A 24,736-nucleotide genomic window follows, 5' to 3' on the forward strand; every position below is an offset into this window, starting at 1 on the left:
GAACCTTTGTCGACGAAGAAAGAAAACAACGGGGAAGTCACACAACTTTTTCATTCAAAGTGCGTTTTATTCTTCTCGCTACCAAATTTAAAGAACACTCAAGCTTTGTGCTCGCAAAATTCGTACAATTTTTCCCACGCCCTTCTCGTCTACAGGCATTATTCGTAGAGGCGGTCGATTGGTGGGTCAATACGCGACGTGAGAGACAGGTGAAGAGTGCCGCGATATAAGGGCCACGATCAATGTCAAAAGGAAAGAACAAACATAAAAAATAACGCATTTCCAACGCACACGTTCGAATCTATAGCCGTGTTTACACGAATGAGACAATGGCGGATCACATCGCATTTCTAGTTCATCGCATTCTCGTAAACAGCGGTAATGCGCTAGGAAGGCCCATCGCTTTAATGCGCCGGGAGATGGTAGATTAGCGGGCGCGAGTGTCGCCTCATACATGGGACGCTACGTACTCGCGAGAGTTAATGCGATACATGTAAACGCCGTCGCATCACCTTTCCCAAATGCACTTGGAAATGCGATGACTACTGTCGCAATCATGTAAATGCGGCTTATGTTACGCGAAGCGTCCGTCGAACGGTGTGCGTTGTATACTATACAACGGCAGTTGCGTTCCCTTTCATTCTATGCGTGCCGCGTGCAACCCAGTTCAATGTTTACGCGTTTATCCACTACGTAGGTTGCAACTTTGGTTTCGTGCAATGTTTATGGACCACACCGCTCACAAGCTATGCGGAAGTTAAAACACCAAATTAGGCAGATGAACAGTGTGAGACGCCTACGCAGCGATGTCAGGAGGAGAAAGGTGGTGTATGACGCTTGTCAAGGGAATAATGGTGACGGCAGATGTATGACGGATGTCAGTGGTGACCGAGAAGTATGGCACGTTTCTTTTCTAAAATTATGGATTATGTACCCCTTGCACAACAGTTTAACATGCCCATTTAGGAGGATCGGTCAAGAATTTGCACTAACCCAGTGACACAAATAGAATGGGTAAATCAATGAAGGTCAAATAAATATAAGAAATACGTTGAATACGTTGAAAGAGTACTGTGCGCTTTTGAGTTACCGATGAGCTGACATTACATGTGTGGGTTTCATGAAGGATTTTTTGATGCGCAAGCATCAAATGACCCATTTAGCGAAAAAGCCCGCATCTGCAGCAGAGGAATGACTCCTAAATTCCCACTGGCTGCAACGCCACGTCACCAGCACGCCTCGACGGAGCAGCGGCGAACGAAACGATGTTGCGTAGTGGGAGAGGGCATACAGGGCATCCGCCCCATGTTGGCTCTGCTGGCTGTAGATTGCTTTTATTATATAAAGATCGCATCGCATGGAATTAACGTTAAACTGATATGTATTGCGCTACATTGCGTTTCTTCCGTTTGATAAACGCTAACTGTTATTCGGTTGAAATTAGAACAATGTTTTTCTATTACAGAGCACAAATACAAGTTATACTCAGATACAAAACGCAAAATTGTGCAAATCAACGCATCTTTACCATCCTTACGGATGCTTTAAATAGGTTGGTGTGAACTTTATTGCGTCTTATCGCGCATTCGTCAAGCAATAGGCCATCTATGCGGGTACTATATCTTGGCGCGCAAGAAGTGCGTCTGCAAGCCTTGTTTGAGTAGTTCCTTTGCTGTGAGGTACTACTGCGATGAAGTATAGGCCCTACTGTTTTTTCTAATAGGCTACGTAGCTAGGTGTACATTAGCAGCAAGGAAATATAGAATAATTATCGTTAATGAACTATACAATTTTTAATTCAGGCTTTAATTACAAACGTTGGCACACATGTTGTAATTCTGAAACTTAAGCCGAGGAGGTGTGAAGTCATGTCTCTTTAGCATAAACCCTAAAACTAGCTTCACGTTCGATATAAATGCGATTTTAAAATGCGCTACAAAATATATTGTCATGCAAGTTCACAGTTTCCCTAAAATTGTTCCTCTAACAGTTTGATATGATCTTAACAGAAACGCGGAAACATTTTTTTCAGCAGATATTCAGGACGGACAACTCGAAAGTGGTGATAGTCTATCAATCAATTGCTATCAATGCTTCGCCTTCCACGTGACACTGCGACTTTTTTTCTTTAACAATAATATACATAATACACTTACTTCCGAATTGAAAGAACGAATGCCTATTGAAATTCCAGTTTTAGGCGAATTGTATTTCTTCAATAATCAACGGCGGCCTCCTAATAGCTTTCATCAGTACTTTTCATGAGTATATTCATGAAAAAAAACTAATTTCAGTCGTTTTCATAACTTCTTGATTACTTGTTCTTGATTACTTGTTCGCAATATTATTCTTTACTGTGATAATATAGGATGTTAACCCTGCGATTTGTTATATTGGACCTCCTTCAGAACTTTCTCCTATGTATCACTGTTGTATTCACAAAAAAGATTAATTGAACCAGATCGGCTACAGATCAGCTACACTGAAGGTGACAGAAAATACACACCACATGGACAAATTAAAGAACTAAGCAAATATAGAGAGAAAATTCGGGAACAAAATCGCTACAGAATTGTCATACGGCATGCAAACTTGATAAATAAATTATCGTATACCGTTATCGGCCACCCTAGCAGCGTAACCTTCAGGACGCTTCAATTAACTTATGCAGAGTTCCTATAATGAACTTGCGGCTTCCTTCACACTGATGCGCACCAAGTTTCAATAACTGTGACGTTGATAAAATTAGACTTAGATTACTACTCAGAAATACTCGGAACATTCTGCGGAGGGAGAAGAAGCGGTGACCCTAAAAAAATAGTAATTGTTCCTGGTTCCATACAAAAATGATAAATATTATTTTATGAAGGTAGCAATTAAGACGCGAAACTTAACAGCAGGTCCTTGATGTTTCCTCACAATGTCGTGAAAAGCATTGCTAGCGTTCCAGGAAAATTAGATGGGCCGAAATTCCTCGAAATAAATCTGGGGATGACCATTCAGAGCTCTTTATTAATAAGGGCGCTGAAATGGAGAATATGTAACAAAATGAAATTCATGAGAAAATTTCGTAGGAGTCTCATTCAGTGACGACGACGCGAGAAAATAAGCTAAACTCATTTATAAACACCTTCCATTGTGTTTTGGAACCTACAAAAAGCACGGAAAGGGCTTGCTTATAAGAGCTTGCTACACGAAAGGCTCGCTTATATGTTTATTCACACAATCGTTGCAAAAGTCCTTGTAGGCGTTGTGGTCTCCATAACATTGCTTGCTTTCCTATGAGTACTCGACTTCTGTCAAAGCGTTTACTGCCGCCCCTGAACACTAAATGTCCAACATAAATATTAAGAGCAGATATGTCCTGTTTAAATTTAGCATAGCGTTTTTTTTGTTTTTTTTTTTGTTTTTTACTGCACTAGGTGCCGCTCACCAATTTGTTAAGCAAAGAATGGGACATTGCAGCTCGTGAGCTCATCTTGCTGACACTACATCTTTGCCGAGCACTTTTTGTGTTTCCTTTCTTAACTTAGCTAAAATCATCGTCGAACGCAGACAACATACGTGTAGCGTGAAACACGTCAAGCAGCACTGTGCGCAACTACAATACAAGGGTAGCCCAGCATAAATATCATTGTCTGAAGCATCGTTATCCATGCTTTAGCGGTACGCCGAATACAATGAGAAAACTTGGTTCGATTTCAGCTTTCACTTACATTAGATAGGTGGATGTGTGTATGTATTCTCCTGACAGTTCTATGTTTTATTACTGGTGATTTATATGCACACTCTTCATTTTAAATGCTCTTAAGTGTATGTATCTGCCTAACTGTGTTAGGTTGTATCACTAACAACAAGATATGCGCTTGACTTTGCAGCTGCTGCTACATACGATATAAAATGACTATGAGCCTACACTAGCCTTTCGCTACTGGCCAAACAGTTCTTTTGTACAAATTATTATCAATGAAAAATGAATTGAAATGAAATGAATATCTGTGTTTCTGTGTGTTGTAAACTCAGTGACTGACAGCATTAAGTCTACCTCACCTGCACGAAAATTTTGGACATGTACTGCTCATTCACCATTGACAATAAACAATATAATATTACTTGTTTGAAGTGTTATTTTTTTGCCAGTTGAGGGTCTCTAGGTGCTCTGGTGCCTTAATAAAGATATATAGCCACGTTAGAGTACCGTACACACGAGTACCGCCCCGACAGCGGTAACACAACGTCCAAACCAAGCGAGCAAGTAGCGTAGCCAGCTCCACCATCCGCTACCGCAGCGGCCATATTCCTCACTACCTAATGATGGTGATATTAGTTTTGATTTTGCCAACCACTTCTCTCGGTTCCATACTTTAGTTCACGGCGCCACCGCTACGTTTATTTCTCTTGCACTGCGTAAGGTAGTTTCCGTTCTCTATTATATTCTAAGAATATATATTCTGTGGTTACTTCATCGACCGGAATACTACCAATCTCTGAGGGCTCATGCACTCACATCGTGCAACACTGCCAGATAAGCAGTCAATGGGGTGATAAGGATTATAAGGAGTGATGACGGGTTATGTGGGTCTTATCGCGGTTGATAATAGTTCGACGCGGATGAATAAGGTGCTGAAGCGCGATGAGGAATTATAATAATTGGAGCAATTTAGATAAGCACCAGTGAGGGTTGATAAGGGTCGGATCATACCCAATAAAGACAGATAAGGGTTGATAAGGATCGGATCGATTGCTGTGAGGTTGATAACGACTGATAAGGATTCATAAGGGTTGGATGGAGTCCAAAAAGGTTAATAACAACCGGTAAGAGTTGATAAGGATCAGATCTAGTCCAATAAGGTTGATAACGACCGATAAGTGTTGATAAGTGTTTATACTGGTCGGATAAAGTTCGATAAGATTGATATTGAAAGCGGACTGCGTGTGGACACACGAACGTTTATTCACCCGTAGGCACACGTACAAGTGTGGTATGAACATAGAGTGCGATATAACGTATTGCACATGCAATAAAGAGCAAGTGGCCTAATTCTTACGCATACTTAGACCGCTCCAGTTAAGTTTCTGCGGGAATTTTTTTTTCGTTCTACCTCGGCTCCTTCTCAAATTGGTTAGTAACTTTCAATTTAATCTTTTCTTCTGTAAAGGTTTTGTAGATTTATTTCCAAGATAACTTTGTAAATATTTTGCTCAAACCGCACGATTAATAATTGCAATTTCGCAGTGGGTATGCGCCACAATTCCTCAGGTCATCATCTTCGTCATCTTCGTCGATGGGCTGCTGACCTCGCGGCAGCGTGGAAGCCTTGTGCGTGGATCGTCATGCACATGTGACGATAAGGCCATCACCGGTGGTCGTCGCAACAAGGGCGATGTCATTCCCCGAGTGGCATCGACAGGCTACTCAGTGGAAGGTCGGCCGAAGAATGCGCTGCGCTCGTCAGTGTGAGTTTGTCTTGATCATGTTTCCTGGTTGCTTTCGTCATCTTCGGGTTTCGCCTGATTGGAGAAGGTCAAGTCTGTGTCGACATTGCAAGCATTGTCGATATTTATTTCGACAATGATTCGTTTATGAGCGTATATCGATCGATTTATGAACTATCTGTTGTTTCTGACCTAATGAGACTATTTCGTGTGAAAGGAATATTTGTGGGGCCACACCGACTAAGAAACTTAAAGGCAACAACGCTTCTCTGTATCGAAGAGCCTTTCCTATCTCAGTACCTCTGAAAGCACCATGCGTTAACTACGCCATAAGAAGCAGCTTTCTTGCAATACACGAGGCGAATTGAAATGCGGTGGCCTACAGAAGAGGTATTACACGATAAACATGCGCATGGATATCGTTGCTACGACTTTCTGTTGTAATGCAGTCACTCTACGCGTTGTAGTTGTGGAAAGAACTTCAAACACATGTTCATCACGGAGCTACGCCAGAAAGCGTGCCATTCTTTTCAAGAAACTTTTGGACGGAATGAAGGGACATAACTGGGGTCTGAATTGTTATTGTTTTGTTGTAAAAGCATATATCGCACAACGGAACATCGGCTGCAATTTATGGAGCTACTGAAGTATCTCGCGTAAACAGTATGCGATGGCACTGTTGACATAGCAATATGCCCCATAGTCACCACAGCGGCGATGCTGCTTGTGCGACTCCTCCGCCGCCATTGCCCGCGCCCACCGCCAAAGGCCACCAGCTCCGATTAAAGCTTGTAATTAATATTCATCATAGTGCAAAGTAATATTTACCTGACTGACTTTTCCAGAGCGATTCACCTCTACTTGGGCAAAGCTTTATTATTAAAAATTAAAAAATTGTGTTCCTGCATACAGTAACCGTTTAATGTTAATTTCACTCCTTTGCGAGACTTTTTAGGGGGACCTTTCTGCAATTCGTCGGCTTCTAGTGCTTCCCCTATTAAACCTTGGTACTTAAAAATTTGCTTTAGGTGCTCCTAAAAGTGTCTGTTCTGCTTGCAATGTTCATATTGACCTATTTCCTATTTTCTTACGCGTTATTGTTTTGTGTATACTGCTTGTTTCTTGCGCGACGAGCAAATTGAGTTTGCCTTGTATCCTGTCATGCCGTTTACATACTATGTCTCTTGCATCATCGCAAAATGGCACCCTCGTCTCGTTTTTCGGCTTCTTGGGAAAGAAGTGTGCACCTCTTTCCCACAAGTAGCAGGATTTTTCCTGAGTTAGAAGGGGATGGACAGCTGCGCTGTCACAACGCATAAAAAAAGCTTCAGAGCCCAGTCTAAACGTTCATTAGCTGTAATGACGCAACATCTTCATTGTTTGCGGCCATCTCTTATATGGACGCATATAATTTTCAAAATTTCTACGCAATTCACTTATAAAAGTTTCTCACTGCTTCAGAATGCCTACCACGCAATGCACCGATCACTACCTTGGAAACCTTCCTTTGGATCTGCAAAGTCTGCATTCCATTCACTGAGAAGCCGTGTCACCAAATCTAAGACGTGTCCGTAACAGAGTATGACCAGCTTTCCGCTGTCCAAGATGAAGAAAGCGGGCAAGAAGGTCTACGTCCGGCGCTACGAACCGAACTCGAGCAGTACTATATCGTCCATCAGTGACTTCAGCTCAAGCAGTTGCAGATGGAAAGTGGAACGAGGAGGTGAACAGACAGGTTAGTGGCTTCAGTTTTAAGCCCCCGATTGAAGTCGCGATGAGCGCGTTACTTATTTCTTGACTGCCAGAGGAGACGAGGTTGATTTCATCTGATTTCATGGAACAATCAAGTAGTTCTTGCTGCAGAAGAACATTCCTGCGTTCTTTGCCGGACTGAAGCGTTTACTAAATGCACGTCGAGCAAACCTGCGAATGATGCACAGCCGTATTCCCGTGTTAATGTGAAAAGATCGAGGATGCACGTAACACATTTGACTTCATACGAAAAGCCGGAACAAACGCTCGCATATTTCATACGTCCGCACACCCACGTGCACAAAACAATAAAGTGCATACATAAATACATACATGCATACATACTTCATCATGCACCTAGTTTTCTGCCATCCGCGACTGCGCTTACCTTCTCTTGGTATCCATTCTGTACCTCTTATGGTCAACCGGTTATCCATCCTACGCAGTGACATGGCCTACTCTAGCTCCATTTTTTTTCTCCTAATGTCAATTAGAATAGTCTGCTATCCATGTTTCCTCTCTGATACAGACCGCTCTCTTCCTGTATCTTAACGTTAGGCCTAACATTTTTCGTTCTATCGCTCTTTGTGCAGTCGGCAACTCTGTGGACGGTCTATATGTAGCGCCGCGGTGAGTTTTTTAGGTGGGCTCCGATGGACGAAGCTGCATACGACTTCTCAGTCAGGAGCTGCACCAGGTTCCTTTGGACGTCCAAAGCAAGTACACGAACGAGGCCGACGTGTCATCGGAGAGACGTCGCAATGCTTTCGCATTCATCCACGCATGGATACCTAAGTGCTCTTGATTTTTTTAAAGCGAAGCTGAAGCGGTTTGGAATTTACCAAAAAGAAAGGAGAAATGACGTAATATATTATTGATAGTTTATATTCTCCAATTCTTATTACAGAAGTGCTGCAACATGCAAAATAAAATAATTTGTTGCCTCAGCCCCACGAGATGGTTTCGTGTCCGCGAGAAGAGCAGGGACAGGATCTTGCCGAAAGTGCGTCATGTGTGCAACGGTCCGCCGAAGGTTCACTGTATACACGTTTTTCCGTGCAAGTCTCACCATCTTCACTGCTCTCCGCCTGTGCTGGCAGCAGCTTGTTTAACATTATACTATGTTTGCTGCTGTTCGTGCAGCAGGGTATGCAAACACTTCCCGCAGAGCATTCATCGCGAGACCGCATTCCTGTGTGCCGTCCTGCTGCGTGAACACTTAACGGTGGCCATGACTATAGTGCGTTCCACCAGGAACTTCGTGAGATAAAAGAGCCGGCATGCGGCACAAAGAATCGCGGCACTGCAAAAATAAAAAAAAAATCAGCTTCAACAGCAACACTTCACGCACCGCGCGCTCGCCAGATGGCGTTGCGGTTGTTGTAGTTTCTTACAAATGCTGCAGCCGACGCCAGTAGCTCCGACCATAGAGAAAACATGCTCAGAAGCAAGAGCTGCGGGCCCGCATCGTGACTTCCTGGAACTTTATCAGCGGAGCCCTGACCAATGCATGGCGGCGTGAGAATGCATAACACGCGGGCCTTCCGTACGATGTTGTTATAGTCATGCACGGCATACGCGCCGGCACTATGTTTGCAGAGCGTGAAAAGCCTCGATATGAACAAACGGCCTTTGGGCTTTGCGAGCGCGTGTTGCCTCTAAGGAGATAGGAGATATGCTACCTCTGTTGGCTATAGCCTATGTCGTAAGAGATAGCTGTGTCGTGAGAATCACCAGCTTGAGCGCACGGTGTCAATAATGTGATCAGACAACTTCCACAGCATTGATTTTATCACAGGAACGTCTAATCATCTGCTGGAAAACCCGAAGCGCAAAATCCCCCCCCCCCCCCCCCCTTGAGTAAGCGTAGCCATCTCTACAAAAATAAGACGACGCTATAGCCCTAAATTGGCTGTTTAGCCATCATGGGAACACAGGCTAGTGCATGAATTCTCCTAAACTTTCTACTTCTATCTTCGAATGGCTTCGTGACTCTGCAAATTTATTACTTACGACAGAATATTGCGTTACAAGTGCACCGATTCACGACAGCTCTGCGCGTGCGCAAACAGTTATTAGGTCGCTGTGTTTATAAAGATATGATGAACTGGAACCTTAAATAAAATAAAGTAGAATATACAGCGCATTCAGCGCCACAACAACACCTGAAGCCCCGAGCATGAAAGATAAGCAAACCCATCTCCTACCATGGTTCGCATTGTATTTATATACTGCCGAATCGGCAGAGCCGCATGAGGAAACTGTGAGAATAAGCACCGGTCTACCCTTGTGTTTTAAGGCAAACCCCACTGCTTTATTGTTGTTTACGCCAACATTTCCAGATCAGCGGAAAAGGAGCGCCGCGGTATGGAATTCCTTATCGCATGCGGCGTTTTTATATTCATTCGGCACTGACGGTGAGAATAAGCTATCCGGTTAGGTGCCACTGTCTTTCGCGTTTTCGGTCGTGGTGAAGTATAATACAAGTTTTCTTTACTTTTTCTTTTTTGAATTGCGAGTATACATCCTCCGAGGCCTGGTTTTTCAACAAACGTATAGTGGAGCAAGAAGCTACTGAAGCGAAAACCGGTTTCTATCGGCCAACTCATGGCTGCACCGTCGTAAGCTAAGAAATGGATAGGAGCGTTCTTCGCAGTTCTCGCCTATCGTATTGGCTGCAGAAGGGACAGCTCTTGCTCGAGACAGTAGAGCATACCCCTACACTGAAAATCGCGCAATACCGATCCATACCGCTATTGCCTCCTCCTTACACCATCTTCACTCCTGCCACTCACGCGCCTGGCCCGATCGAAGCCTCGCGTATGCGAATCGGTATTGATTTATAGCATGGCGTAGTCAGGGATATACTAAGCGAACCTTTTTCGAATAGAGAAGCAAGCACGATGCATGTAATAAGGCACAGGCGACAGGTTGCGATGCACTGCGGTCGGCTCTTTTACCATGCAAGCGGTAGTGTTTCCTACAAAATGCAATGGAGGGTATGTTGGCGCTAGTGTCTCACTCTTAGCCCGGTAACGTTTAGTAAAGGAACATATTATCACAATTTTGTGCACATTTAAATTAAAAGGTATATAGTAACCTTTAGTATAGGTACACGTAGCTTTTTTTGTATTTTAACCTTTCGTATATGAGAGCTCCAAGCATGGTGGTTCTGTCACCGTACGAGAACAATGGTTAATGCACGGACTCGTCTAAACTTCCTCCTTCTGGCTTCAAAGGACTCTGTGACTTTACAAATTGTTCATTTTCAACCAACTATTCCACTATACCTGTAACAATTCGCAGTAGTTCCGTGTTTGCGCACAGCCGTATTGCGTTCTGCATTTCACAAATAAAACTACTTCTTAATTTAGGCCGATAAAGGGAGACAAAGCGCCGTAAGTGAAGCCGCCGGAATGTTTCAATCCACGCACAAGCGCGATGATCAGAGAAATAAATGTGCTAACGACAATTCCGAGGCTATAACTAATCAATCGAAGCGCTAAATTTCTCTTTAGTAACTTCATTAGGAAACTTTACGATGGAAGCCAACGTGAGCACTTCGCACGCTGTTGCCGATCGGAGTCAAGGAAGCTGCGCCATTTAGGGTGTGTTCGAGCTGCCGTATAAGTTGGTCGCAGTTGTTCCATACGCGGGAGGCGTTGGAGGGCCCGCCTTTAATGATAGCGATCAGCGTGATAACGAAATTATTTTTATTTTGCCCTTGCAGCGTCACAAAAACTTAGTCACGGACTTACACTACACTCTTGACTACGTTCCTCATAAGTTACTCTACGTAAGTGCAGCATTATTGAAAAAAAAATGTTTTACTTAACTTGCAGGGGCCTTTGTAGAACGAGCTTAAGATGTTCCACTTTGTGAAACTAGTGTGGAGCGAGATTTGAGCGTTATGTATAGTAGCAGGGGAAAGAAGTTTCTCCGATGGAAGAATTGGCGCTCAAGAACATTAATTCCACATAGGTTCAACTTAGGAAACGGTACACTTTGCAAATAGATCCCACTTGCTGAATGGAACTTATGTGGGACGACATTAAGAAAGTACGGGTATAGGTGACATTCAAGAAAACGGAAAACCTTTCGTGCTGGAAAGTGAGCACCCGTCGGAGAGCTTTAGTTATGCTGGCGAAGCCTAACCGGCACCAAATGCCAGATTCTGAATGGGTTTTAACTTTAAATCTTCGAGTGCTAATATCTCCGTTTATTTGTTACCAAAAAAACATGGAGGCAAATAAATACAAGACAAAAAAAAAAAAACACCGAAAGCGCCATTCTTACCCCTAGAACAAAGAATTGGATAGGCAGAGCAATACGTAATATGCCAAAAGTGTTAGTGCGCTTCTCCACACATCTAGTTTGGCATAACCACGATAACAGACCTCGGGTTAGAATCGTATTTAAAGTGCCGGACATGCGGGCCAGTGACACTATTCCTGCTGCCATCCCACCCTCACACCAATCAAGCTTTGAAAACGCATGTCACAGCTTTAACAGGGCTACAATCAGCAACGCGGCCATCTTGGTTCTTGCAAAAGGGCTGTGTGGAAATGCCTGCTTACGGAATTTCGCATGACGTCTATTGGAAAACAGTTGTCAATCATTAGCTTCCAGATACGTCCGGAGCCTTACACGGGCCTGCAATGTTCACGAAGCGTGGTAAGGTCAAGGAAGGAGAGCGACCGGCTCTTCATGCTGGTCCGCACAATGGTCGGCCTGTCCCCGCATACGCACAAAAAAAAAGGAAAATGGCTCACCAGTTAATAATAAGCAGGTTTTAAAGAACCTTGGTTATTCCGCCAAATAAAGAAAGGCAACTAAAGTAATGCTTACATTGTGTCCCTCGTGACAAAAGACGACTGCTGTCTATACTCCAGTACGAACGCGAGCAGCGATACAAGACATGTTCAACCTAAAAACAGCGCCCTTCTTCCATCGATGCACTGCCAAGCAGCACGGACCGTGCCCGGTGACTGCGCTTCACAGCCAATGACAGGACTGGAAAAAAAAGTGACAGAAAGAAGTTCATACTTGACTTAAAGCGCAAAAAGGAAGTTTGTGCTTTAAGTCAAGTATGAAGTCTTACAAGCTCGCCCAAATTTCACTTCTTGTAGAAAAAATGTAGCCGTTTCATGATTTTTTCGTCATAATATTGAGAAAGTTAGATAACACGACGACGAATGCTAAAGCTTGTCTATACTATCCGCCCGAAAGTGGATGCGCGGCGAGCTGGCGGCTTTCAACGCGTTATGTCGCCTTTGACGACGCCAGGCGCGGGATTAGAAGGTATTCTATTTCCGGTCAGAGCCGCTAGACTGGAATGTATGGCCGAGGGCTGGACTATAATTCCAGCGGAATACTGAGAAGAGACAACATTATTCATACACTGAATAAGCATAGCGAAATGGGCGAGTTGGTTTCAGTTCGTGGTGTTGTTTCTGCAGCACGAAACAGTGAAATGCAGAAAGACAGTTAAAAAAGGATGAAGGAATAGCAAGAGAAAGACAAACACGAGCGCTGATAGCAACTTGATTTATTGTTCACAGAACACAAACATATACGAGTATACACAAGGTGTAATGGTTATCAAACACTGCATCAGAGACACTAAACAAATCTGTGGGTTAATAAACCAGCAGTAAAAACCAGACAAGAAATTATACCATGACAACAGTCTTGTTTCCTTTCCTGTCCCTCCTGTTCGTTCGCTGTTGTCTGTCCGGTCGCTTTCCCGTTGTGTTTTCTTTTCTCAGTTTTCCTATTTCCCCTTAAGTGCTGGAAATGCCTCACATGTTGACCAGAATGCAACGCGTGCTAGCTATACTGCATGCCACCTGCAGCATCGGGGGGGAAGCATTCGAAATCGATATCTAATCTTGAGGGCAGAGCAGAGACTGTGCGCAGCTTGCGCCGGTGCGAAACAAAAACGCCCTTCACTCGCCGTGTGCCTCTGTGCATGCGCTGCGGCAACGGCTGATTGCTATTTCGCCAGCCACTGCCCGGGCGTGCCGTAAACGGCGGATTATTTCTCAGTCTTCATTGTCACCCGTGGTTATTCAAACACCATTAGCTACGGCTTCGAAGTGAATCCGACTAGGCCTAGCGACGCCGAATCATCAGCTCCAGGCGCCGGTAAGAAGGTAAAAAAAAAAAAAGCCCGAACCATTTTTCTTGCGCATTAGAGCGGGGCGCGGTAATGCGGGAAGCAAGACAAAAAAAAAGCGAAGAAAAAAAAGAAACACGAACAGGAAGTTTTTGTGGTTGTTCGACACTGTAGGCAGTATATAGGTGACCATTATAGTCGGGAACGTCACCGCCACGTGTTGAAACTCCTTTCGAGGCACGAGACTCGCTTTTCGGGGAGAATCGAGTATGCGGAGAATCAGCAAGAGTACCTATTGGTACATGCTCTCAGCGAGTTGTACATTCTATTATCGGCATAGATTCACGGAATCATCAATTACATTGAAGGCCTGCTTCATCGCCCGCGTCCCGACTAAATAGGGCGAGTCCCGCATAATTGCTTAATTTACGCTTTCGAAAGCCGTTGAAAGGAGCCCAGCAAAGCAGTTTACTTTCTGTGCCGAGGAGTTTCCTACAAACTGTTAATGGAGGAAACACTGACGCTAGCTGCAAGCATGTTCTTTAAGCCAGCACGGCAGTGATTGCTTGGACGTGGATTCGCCTAAACGTCGTGCTTGTGGCTTCAAACGGCTTTGCTATACGCATCAGGTAGACGATTTTTAACGAGATAGCATGTTATAAAAGCCGCAATTCACAATGATTACAGTTGTGACCAGATAATAAATACCTTGCCATGTTTAGTAAACTGTGATAGCTAGGAATAAAGTGTTTTGTCACGTAAAACCCCAGAAAGAAGAAGATGAAGGAATAAAGTGTAATAAAAATTTGTCGCAGTTTCACCCGAAAGGCGAAGCACCAATTGCGATAGCAAATTAGTAGAGTAAGGATAGTAGTTTTATCAGCTGTATAAACTTGGGCATGCAGCAGCACCAGCAACGCGCAGAACTGTTGTCGACGCCGTCGCCGTTTTGCCCACGTTCGCACCGAACGCGCGCGGCGTTTTTATATAAATACGTATTTGGTGCCGCAGCTGAACGTCGCCTCCCCTCCCTCCCTCCCGTCCCCCCACAGCCTTTCGTGTGACGGAAATAGTTGCGTTTGCTCTCAATATATGGAAAGGAGGAAAGAGACGCTTAATTCTGCAGCCCTTTATGGAGCACGGCGCTGAACGCGCGTTTGCTCTCCGAAGTGCGTTCGCTTCTCGCGAAAGCACGCGTCCCTCGCGCCCTTTCACTCGCACATACAGCGTCCGGAGCGCGGCGACGATTTCATCGCCGTTGACGCCATACGCAACCTCACGGCGACGGCGACGACGACGGCGACGACGACGGCGACGTCGACGGCAGAAATCTGCTGTGAAGTGTCCATATAATTGCTATCGCAATAAAAAGTGATGCAGATCAAGCGCACATATAGGAATCTATGTTAAATGAAGCTTTGTTTATTGGTGATAGAAATAGGCATCACTGATGTCCATTTGATGTCTACAAAGGCTGGTTTGATTCGAGTTTTATGCACAGCAGATGTATACATAGTGGCAGATTGCCATTCTGAAGGATTGGCTAAAAACGGGCAATCAATCTAAGAATGCGGTAAACGTAAATCACGATCAACAATTCAACTTATACTGATGTGCTTTAGAGATGCCAATCAGCCCACATTACATCTTTAGCCTTTATGTAGTAAGCTATTTTATGTTGTCGTTTTACGGAGAGCCGAGGCTACATGGTCAGCGTACAATGGTTATACAAGATACTTCGTGGGTAATATGATAACACCTTTTATGCATATACTCACAAATGCACTCTGCGGGATAGTGACCGACCCAACAGCCAGGCAGCCACGACAAGCGCGGGAAAGCAGGCACCTATTGCACAGTAGGAATAAGCCTTCGTGGTAATTACTTCACAAGAATGTCTGAAGCCACAAGCACCACATTTGACAAGTCCATGTACGAATTATGACTCCAATTCCAGCTAAACGACGGCAGAGCGAGAGTTCCCTCTAGCAATTCTTGCAGAAGTAATTATGTTCAGTACTTTCTAGTTTTCTTTTTTCCATATATTAATGCCAAGGTAATTGAGCAACCAGAGTACTATAGTTGACATTCCAATTAACGCGATTGCCTACGTGACGTTTCACTTCCCGCGGCACTCGATGCCGAGCTGTTGCTTCTGCTCACTGTGCAATTTGTCTAGCGAAAAGATTCTCGCTCAAACAAGAAATCACATCGAAAAAAAAGAAACAAATAGATACATAATCTGAAATGTTTCGGCAGTGCTCAAGAGCTTCTATTGTACACAATTCAGCCGTGGTGTCTCGATTTGGAGACGCAACCTAATTTCTTATTGTTCCCACTAGTGACGACCATTTCAAAGCCTCGAACATGGCTCTCAATGCAAGGCTATAACCCTTTCCTAATAAAAAACTATGCCGTCCGTCACGTAAGTTCGGAGAATATTATATTAGCAAACAACGGTATTTCAAGAGGTGCACAAGCAGGTTTAAGAGGAAGTTCGACGTGTTTCATCTGCATCACTGCTTCTACATAGGGTCTCCTCACGCGTAAGAAAGCCTTTAACTAAATAATACCCAACATTACCACGAATTTTGGGCATAGACCACTAGTGTCATCTGTCGGTGGCGGGTGCTGTGTAGTTCGCGTCACTCAATGGAAAGAGAAATTCAAAAAATTCACTACAGAGCAATGCTTACTTATACAGTCAGGTCTTTTCACTTTAATAACCTATATATCATCCTCTCAGAATGTGCGACGTATTGGATTTGGTGCAGGAACTTTTCTGGATTCAATAGCCACGTTTTTGTTCTACTGTATGCAACATCGTGATGTTAAGAAATTTATACCGGCGAAATGCGCATTGTTCAGCCCAAATCACCGAAAGGACGTGATCACTAAGACTCACTCTTCGTACGTGCTGAAGTTTTGAATAATTGTGCCGAGATCAAGAGGTTCTAAAAGGCACTGTATGTAAATCCGCACTGCAGTGAAGCCACTTTACAATGATATGTGCCTTTTATGATAACATCAGAGGCCCCAAAACACACGGAATTTGCTGCGCTTTTAAGTAAAGTAGCATTTGTTTGAGGTGAACACATATCTCAAGAACGCCGCAGGGGTAGGCAACTTATTTCAAGTGAGTTTCGCTTTCTTGAAAATTGCGCATCCACCGAACCGCGAAGCACTTGCGCAATCTAGTGAAAGCAACCAATAGGATAGAGCTGCGCACAAACAAGATGAAACAAACTTATCGGGAACTAATGCAATGAATAATAGGGCAGGTTCCAGATAGGAGTGTTGTTGACTTACTGGTGTTGTGGACCAAGCGAAGTAACCCGGATGTCCCAAACGTTTGCGTATGTTCTTGTACTTGTAATACTATTTCAGCTCTTTTGATGATATAAGGCATCCGCCGCACCCGCAATGAATTTTTGTAATTAGGATGACGGATCTGATGGGACTTAGATATGCATGTTAGAAGTCCGAAATATATTTTCCGAAGTTCACGCCTTCTTTTAAAAACACATTTACTAAATTTAGAGGTCTTAAGGGTGGGGGGGGGGGGGGGGGGGCGATATGGGGCTAAAATTGCAATTTTCAACAAAAAAACACGAATTTCTATATTTAAGTTCTTTTGCGCTCCTCTGCTAATTAAGAAGCTTCTCACCAAGTTTGGTTGCTATGTTCTTTGTAGAAAAAAAAATCACGTTTCCATATGACGGTGGCGCCAGCTTGCGTCTAATGCCCTTGGGAACGCTCTTTTTGGTAGCGCCGCTGAAGAGCACCAGGGACATTAAACGCGGAATGAATGCAATCACTTGAAAGAGTGTTCTTCACGCTTTTTTGCCATGAGATACTTATTGAGGCTGCACAATACCGCGCCAAAATACTGCGAAATGAAGTTTAATGTTCGACTGTGGCGACCCGAATATGAGTTGCGAACCGAGCCTGAAACTGTTTGGCGGGAAAGCAACAGAAAAAAATGGCATATTTTCAATCACGGCAAGCCTGGATTCACCAGCAAGGCCAACACTGAAACTCAGATTGGCCAACTACGATGAAATTATAATCAGTTAACAATCGAATTGCAATACGCATAAAGCCCTGCTTGGTGCCATGAAGCCGTTCGTGCTAAAAACCCATCGTCCACTCTTCAGGAGACACCGCAAAAGAGCTAGTGTGCCTATGCAACAGGTAGCATATAGGGTGATCTCCTTGCACGATGTTTGAGGATGCAGGCGCAGAATGCAAATGAACCATTCAATGCATTAGTGCGGAAGAGGGCTTCCTGTTTGGAGAACACTGGAGATTGCAGCAGCGTTGGAGTGTAGGCTGTGCCAGAGTTGAATGAGGATGCATGCAGCATCAATACAGGGTTGCATGATCTGGAGCAGGATTCTGGAGTTCACACGAGGAAGCACGTCGAGCAAGCAACTAAGGGAAGGATTTTATTGGCACGGAAAAGGGCGCTTGGTAACTCTAAAGCTGAAAAAAAAAAGCAGAGAACTACCGTATGACCACGTGATGCTGTGTCTACCATATGACATATAAAGAGAAAATAAATTCGAATATTTGTTCAGTGTTACATGAACGCATTGCGCATGTGTTGTATGACTCCGAGTTTGTACATGTTTTCACTACGTCGCTGATTAGCGTGTTCTTTAAATACTTCACTACCGCTACTTATTCCACCATTTGAACGAATGTATTTATGCCGGATATCGGTACCAGCATTTACATGCCCTGTACTTCTAAATGACAAACTCAAAGCTGCTGTTAACTGTGAAGGTATCTGGCCATGAACTCTTAAGATGTCGGCGCTATCTTTTCGCCTAGTTACCTGCGACTCCATCACTGAAATAAGCCTTGACGTGACTTCACTGCGAATGCTAGCTTTTCTACAACTCACTGTTCCTACGCTGTAAATTCCGTCATGTGCTCGTGGCGCTAACGATGTGTCGAATGGTGCCCGCTCTGAGCATCGATGACTAGCCTCATTCACATAGCAGTGGTTTCTCCAGTAAGAACACATGATGACCACACGCACTCTTGTGTGTTTTCCCTATGTTCCTTACCACTCGTTATTATACTAGACTGTTTTTCTGCTCGTCCCTGATGGTCACGAAACATATACCCGTAGAGTAACACGCGGGCCCTCCAATACAGGCTGGTCTGGCAACGAAGATAAACATATGTTCTCTCGGCAACCTCCCTCCCAATACCGATCTCGCATCCTGGAACTTCGACCCAGAAGCCGAGAAAAAGGCTCGGAAGAAGAAGAAGAAGAAGAAAAAACGGGACATAAAAAAACAGCCCGAGGGAAATGGCGCGCCTGTCGGCTCCAGCCGGAGAGGATTCCTCAGCGGGGAATTCGCTGGCATGGACACTAGTGCGCTACTGAAAACGACACCAACCGAAGTATCAACTACGACCCAACCTAAAGTGTGAGTCCACTTTTAACTCGTTTTCAGTTGACCGCCAGCTTATGTCCTTCTCCATCGTGTTCACAAAAAAAAAAGCCTCGACTAGATGCTATCATAAGAAACCAACAAACAATGACACCAAGGACAACATCACCAAAAAAAAAAAAAAAAATCACGTTCTCGTGACGCGTGCGGTAGAAAGGATGTTCCACATCCGCCCCAAGGTTTGTGAGTGGTGGCGCTGGCTAACACTCCCAGGGTGAGTTCTAGTTGTAAAAACATAAATACCCCAGAAAGTGGATGGGATGACGGCTCCGCGGAAGCTCAATGGTGAGAGCATCGCACGTGTAATGCGAAGACGTGGGTTCGTTCCCCACCTGCGGACAGTTGTTTTTTCATCCATTTTCATTTCCATTAATGTATCATTCCTTTAATTGAATTAGTAAGTACAAGTAATTTCCCTTATGTTGTCCTTGATGTCATTGTTTGTTGGCTTGTTATGATTGATTAATAATAATCGGACCCCTCGGTTCCCTTTCTTCTCGTCGACAAAAGCTGTAGCTCAAGTCGGTCGATTTTTGAACTAGCACTTGCTGTGCTAGTTCTCATAACTCACAGAAACTCATCAATTCATCAACTCATCAACTAACAGAAACTAGCTGTACTCGTTATTCTGGAAAAGGCGCAAAACCACAGGAAGACATTACCGGAGAGGAAAGAGCACCCGGACAGGAAGGATTTTCATCCCTGTCTGATCGTTCCCTCATATGGTTACGCCTCTTTTCCAACATAAAGAGTATGAGCTAATTAGTCGACCAAGAAGTAATAATATGCTATATGCATTCATTCTACAATGACTTTTGCTTTTTGTTGCTCTTGGGTTTCTGCGAAGCTTTCTTGTGTTAATCGCGCATGTTGCCTCGGCAATGAGCCATGCACGAAAGGAAGCTCTTAGCCGTCCTGTCGTTTCTTCATATGGTAGCGAGTCTTTTCAGCCATAATAAGTTCGAACCAGCTAGCCAAGCAACGAGCGGCTGTACTCGTCCTGCTTGGACGTGTTCTGACATACGAGGTCTTTTCCAAAAGCTCACGTTGTGAGTCAGCAAAAAAAAGTATGAGAGGGTGTAGGCGGCGCCACACTCTCTCCTTATCCACTGGAAAAGACCCGGTTGACCTCTAGTGCGAGCCGTACTGCTGTATGAAGAGGCAGATTTTTATAAGTACATTTTTTGAAGAACCCACTTTATGGTATATTCGGATGGTCGCTGAGATCCTTAGAATCCGACCGATTCTTGAACGCACTCTGAATTCAACTAAGAGATATTTTGCGCTAATCTAACAGCCGGCGGCTTTTCGGAGTAGTGCGAGGAGGAAAGGAAGCGAAAGCTGAGGGAAACATTGACTACATTGATAATCATCGTCAATGAGTCGTACACACTTTTTAAATAATACAGGCCTGCTTAGCCGTTCCTTTGACAAAAGATTGGAGTAAAAATTCACAAATTCCCAAGTGCTGATGCATTAAAGACGGACACATGACATGCACATGCCCCTTAATTCGCCTAGTCTAGGCGCTCAGTCATCCCTGTTAATTCGCTTATTCATCCTCTTTTTTCGTTACTCATCCTCCTTATAGCAACTGAAACTGAAAACGACTGCAGCAACTGAAGCAACTGAAAGCGACTGTAAATGACCCTGGAGTTTCGCAGTAGGAAACTAAACATAGAAGTTCACGGCATTCGAGCTGCGCCTAACGAGGATTTGCTGTGTAGTTTGAATGATCTGGCTAAGACTGTTAACCTACCAAAGCTGACGGGGAATGACATCGCCGCTATTCACAGACTACCATCAAGGCCTAACAAAACGCCTGGAAATATTGTTCGATTTTCCCAGCAGTAAACTCACGATAAGCGGCTACCGGCTTCGGTGGCTCAGTCATCTAAGGCGTTGCGCTGCTGAGCACGAGGTCGCGGGATCGAATCCCGGCCGCGGCAGCCGCATTTCGATGGAGGCGAAATACGAAAACGCCCATGTGCTTACGTTGTAGTGCAAGTTAAAGAACCCCAGATGGTCAAAATTAATCCGGAGCCCTTCACTACGGCGTGCCTCATAATCAGAACTGGTTTTGGCACGTTAAACCCCAGAAAGAAGAAGAAGAACGATAAGCGGCTGGAAAAGCGAAAAGCCCTCAGGAATGATTCATCGGGTGTTTTGATCACTGAGAACATCACCCAACATAAGAGAGAGCTGCTCTGCTGCACAATATAATGGACAGAGAGCAATGCCTACCATTTTTCATGACATTGTAACTGAAAGATGCTTGTAAGGAAAAGAGAGAGCAATAGCACCGTTGTCATTCGTGGCACGGCTGACCATGATAAGCTGTGATATGAATTTACCTGGCACTGTATCCTGATATTTATTTTAGTATCCCTCTCATCATTCTTCCTTCCTCAACTGAGCAGGTAGACGTTATAAACCTGAAAAACTTCTGTGATAGTGGTTGCCAAAAATGCCTTAGTTGTGTTCATTTTAACCTTAGATATGGTAGAAATAAGCAGGATGAACTCGATTATTTTTAGTGAAGCGCAAGTACGCTTTGATGTTGTGATGTATTTAGAAACCTGGTTTGCCTCGGAAGAGAACGTGTTTACATTTCCAACATATAAATCCTACTACATGAACCGCACAAGCAAAAGGGGTGGTGGCGTAGCAACGGAAGTGTCCAACTTATTTGATTCAGAAATAATGTCAGAATTCTGCTGTAATGGCTGACCTCTTTCAGTGACCGCTTCAACTTGATAAGATCTGCACAGTATCCTTTTCGCAGAAACAAGTCTCAAGAGCTCGCACTACTGGCCCAAAAGGGATTCATTCTAGAAAATTTTGATTGCAGACATGGTACTTGGGCTTTTTTTAGACTTTTCAAATGCATTCGACCTCATTAATCATGATATTCTGCTTCAAAAACTGGACCACTATGGCATAAGAGGTATCGCGCACAAACTAACCAAGTCGTATTTACAATACCGTACTGAATTTGTTGTCATTTAATGAAAACATTCCTCAATAAAATCCATTAAAACAGGTGTCCCACAAGGAAGCATCCTGGGACCATTTCTGTTCATACTTTATATAAATGAGATTGTCCACGTTGATGAAACAGCCCATTATATAATCTATGCTGATGACACAAGTTTGTTTGTTTCAGGCAAATCATGGGCCGATTTAGGTAGTCGAGTGGATAGCGCACTTTCTGAAATTAATGCATGGGCTCAAATGAACTCCCCAAAACAAAACGTTAATAAAACAAAGGCTGTTTTATTTCACCCCCGCCACACATATATGTCAAGTTACGGACCGTTTCGTTAAATATAACTAAAATTGAATTGGTATAAAGCTTCAAATCACTGGGCGTGTATTTTTCACAAGACATGACATGAGATGATCACGTGAACTACATTATCTATCTAGGAAAACCGGCATTATGCGTCGCCACTGCTACTAGTTTCCTACCTGTAACATACTCATATATAACTCTTTATTTTCTTCTCTATTAAATTACACGTTTCTTGTATGGTCAAAAACAACAGCTGCCTGCATTAGCAACCTTACCTTCCTGCAAAAAAGTGCTTTACTCCGAGCCTGTACAGTCCCATATCGCTACCACACTGCAGACTTGTTTGAGAAGCACCACATCATTCAGGTTCTATCAATGTATGATTACAAGCTATGCCGTTTATATAAACTCGGTTTGCTGAAAAACGATGATGCCATGACAAGCCTAGCAAGGCTAGAGAAAAACTTCCTTGCTTATAATGTACGCCATCCCGAAGTGTGGTATGTCGCCAAATGTAGAACCAATTACGGAAATCAAATGTTAAAATTTCAATTGCCTACGCTACTAAGCACACAATAAAGGAAAATAACATTGACACATCTGGTATATCGCCAAAAGAGCTGCGTTTATTGTTTGTATGAAGATGTGATTCGACGACTCCCTTTTTCTTTACGACTGCTTTATAATCCCCTTTTCGAGTGACGTTTTATACCTCCTGTGTGTGTTTCCTCTTAGTAGGTTGCGCTCCCTTAGCCGCGCGCTTTTATGCTTCCCCGTGAGCTAGGGCGTCAGAGTTCCTCAAGCTGTCCTATAATTGTTCTTTTCTTTCAGTTCGTCTCTGCAACCGCTCGTTGAGTTGCCTACCAGCGCTGAACAGTCCGGTCTCCATGGAGTGCCGCGAGACGGAAGGTTTGTCAGGTGTTTGCTATAAGTTATTTAATAAATGCAGCATTTTTGCAATCACCGAAAGCTCTGCATTCAGCACAGGGCGGCGAAGGCAAGCACTGACGTCATTCCAAATCTTTAAACAGGACATACACGTGTGTTTTCTTAAGATAATGGTTCTGAAGGCGGCGCAATTGTATATACATGGACGAACGCTAAATAAGAAACACGACTGCTGATGTGCGATTCAGTGTGCGTACGTGTGCCAAGAAATGCGCTGTCTTTAGAACAATAGTGACCAAGCAACTAGCCCACCAAATACTCCTCAGCAATACTTAAGATCTTGGCTATGTGGTCAGACATGTTGCAATGCTTTAGCATGCGCAGGAACCGAAATGAATATAATCGAATTGATATGACTGCGTACTGGCAAATATTTATGGATGAACTCGTGTATAAATGTAAAAGAGACCTTTATGTCAGCGTTTGTGCAAAGCTCATTTTCTAGCACTTCCTTTGCAAAAAAAAAAAAATGCGCCCATTTTTAGCCTCGGCTCTTCCTCCGGTAGTGAGCTGATAAGAAATTCCCGTCGCTGACATGAGAGGGGGAGGCAACTGGAAAAGAAACCTTCACCTTAAATAAAGCACAAGTATGTCACCCGGGCGCCAGTTTTACCTACGAGCAGAGCGCTCAATATTTCTTATAAGCTTCAAGCTCACCAAAAATATCCGAGAAGGTAAGCTACCGTGACTAAGCTACCATATTGAGTGTCCCGACAAACTTGACACGTGGCTGACGTCAAGGCCTAAGATTGAAGCCATCGTGACCACACACTACTGCGTTTTTCTGAGGTATATTTATCACTCACCTAAGCTTAAGGTAAATGTGCTATTTGGCACTTCATAAATAAAGAATACGTGAAGATGCGCAGAGAAAGAAAATTCGGAACTTGTACTTTTTTCTCGCCTGGAAAATGTAAATCGATAGTTTGTTGCCTATTTATTTTTTTTTACATCTGACCCACTTATGCCTTTTTAAAGTATTGAGATTGCCGGACGTCACGTAAATAAGCTGTTTGTTGACGTGACGCCTAGTCTTACCATCCAAACATAGAAATCAAAAGCAGGGTTAAAAATGACTATTATGTGACTCGGAAACTTTTACATGTCGAGAAATTGTGTCAGCCCTTTGTCCATAATCGTACGAGATTATGAGGAATTTTGTAAAAAAATTCGCATGTTGTCATGTAAAACACATTACCATATCCGAATAAGGTATGGTGTGTATAAATCTTTTTCATAACGCTTGCTTGTGGATTCGTAGAAACTGAAGATCACACTGATGGGATAATCAGTCAAATATTAGTGGTGTTGTCATTTAAACATGTGGGTTGCTATTACGATAAGTTGTAGAGAAGGAAGAGCAATTCGCTTTTAGGTTTGGTGAATGAATGCGTTGAAGCACGCCCAGCTCGTAAATTTGCGACAGATATGGTGTGCTTACCTTAAAGAATGAATTTTCACTTTTATTTGCTTTATTGACCCCAGCCCCCGTGTCATAGCCGGAAGGCTAAAAGCTTTAACTTTTACAGTTGCCGATCTTAAATCTTGTTAGGAACTCCGCAATACATACGAACGATCACGGCATGCCATCAGAAGCGAAGGGGTGTAACCCGATACCTGTACTTGACCCTGCGAACATTCTAACCGAATGACAGTTGCAGATAAGACAGCACTCAATATTGTCTCACTCACATTCTAAGGATAAGTGGCATTACGCAG

The 24,736-nt window shown here is 43.7% G+C and overlaps 1 protein-coding gene and 1 non-coding gene across 2 annotated transcripts in view; both read left to right on the forward strand.

Annotated features, from left to right (window-relative positions):
• Positions 1 to 5,294: 5,294 nt before the first annotated feature.
• The window catches only part of LOC125947544 (uncharacterized), a 31,724-nt gene continuing 12,282 nt past the window's right edge, over positions 5,295 to 24,736 (forward strand). Inside the window, exons 1-4 of the mRNA XM_049672473.1 lie at positions 5,295 to 5,457; positions 6,898 to 7,171; positions 18,473 to 18,750; positions 22,901 to 22,978. Of these exons, the coding sequence (XP_049528430.1) occupies positions 18,686 to 18,750; positions 22,901 to 22,978 (143 nt within the window). The 5' untranslated portion in view covers positions 5,295 to 5,457; positions 6,898 to 7,171; positions 18,473 to 18,685. The remainder of the gene's footprint in view (positions 5,458 to 6,897; positions 7,172 to 18,472; positions 18,751 to 22,900; positions 22,979 to 24,736) is intronic.
• Trnat-ugu (transfer RNA threonine (anticodon UGU)) lies at positions 19,043 to 19,114 on the forward strand. The gene has a single exon. It is a non-coding gene; the product is annotated as a tRNA-Thr (tRNA).

The sequence above is a fragment of the Dermacentor silvarum genome, chromosome 8, assembly GCF_013339745.2.
Source record: "Dermacentor silvarum isolate Dsil-2018 chromosome 8, BIME_Dsil_1.4, whole genome shotgun sequence".
In the NCBI taxonomy this organism is placed as follows: Eukaryota; Metazoa; Arthropoda; class Arachnida; order Ixodida; family Ixodidae; genus Dermacentor; species Dermacentor silvarum.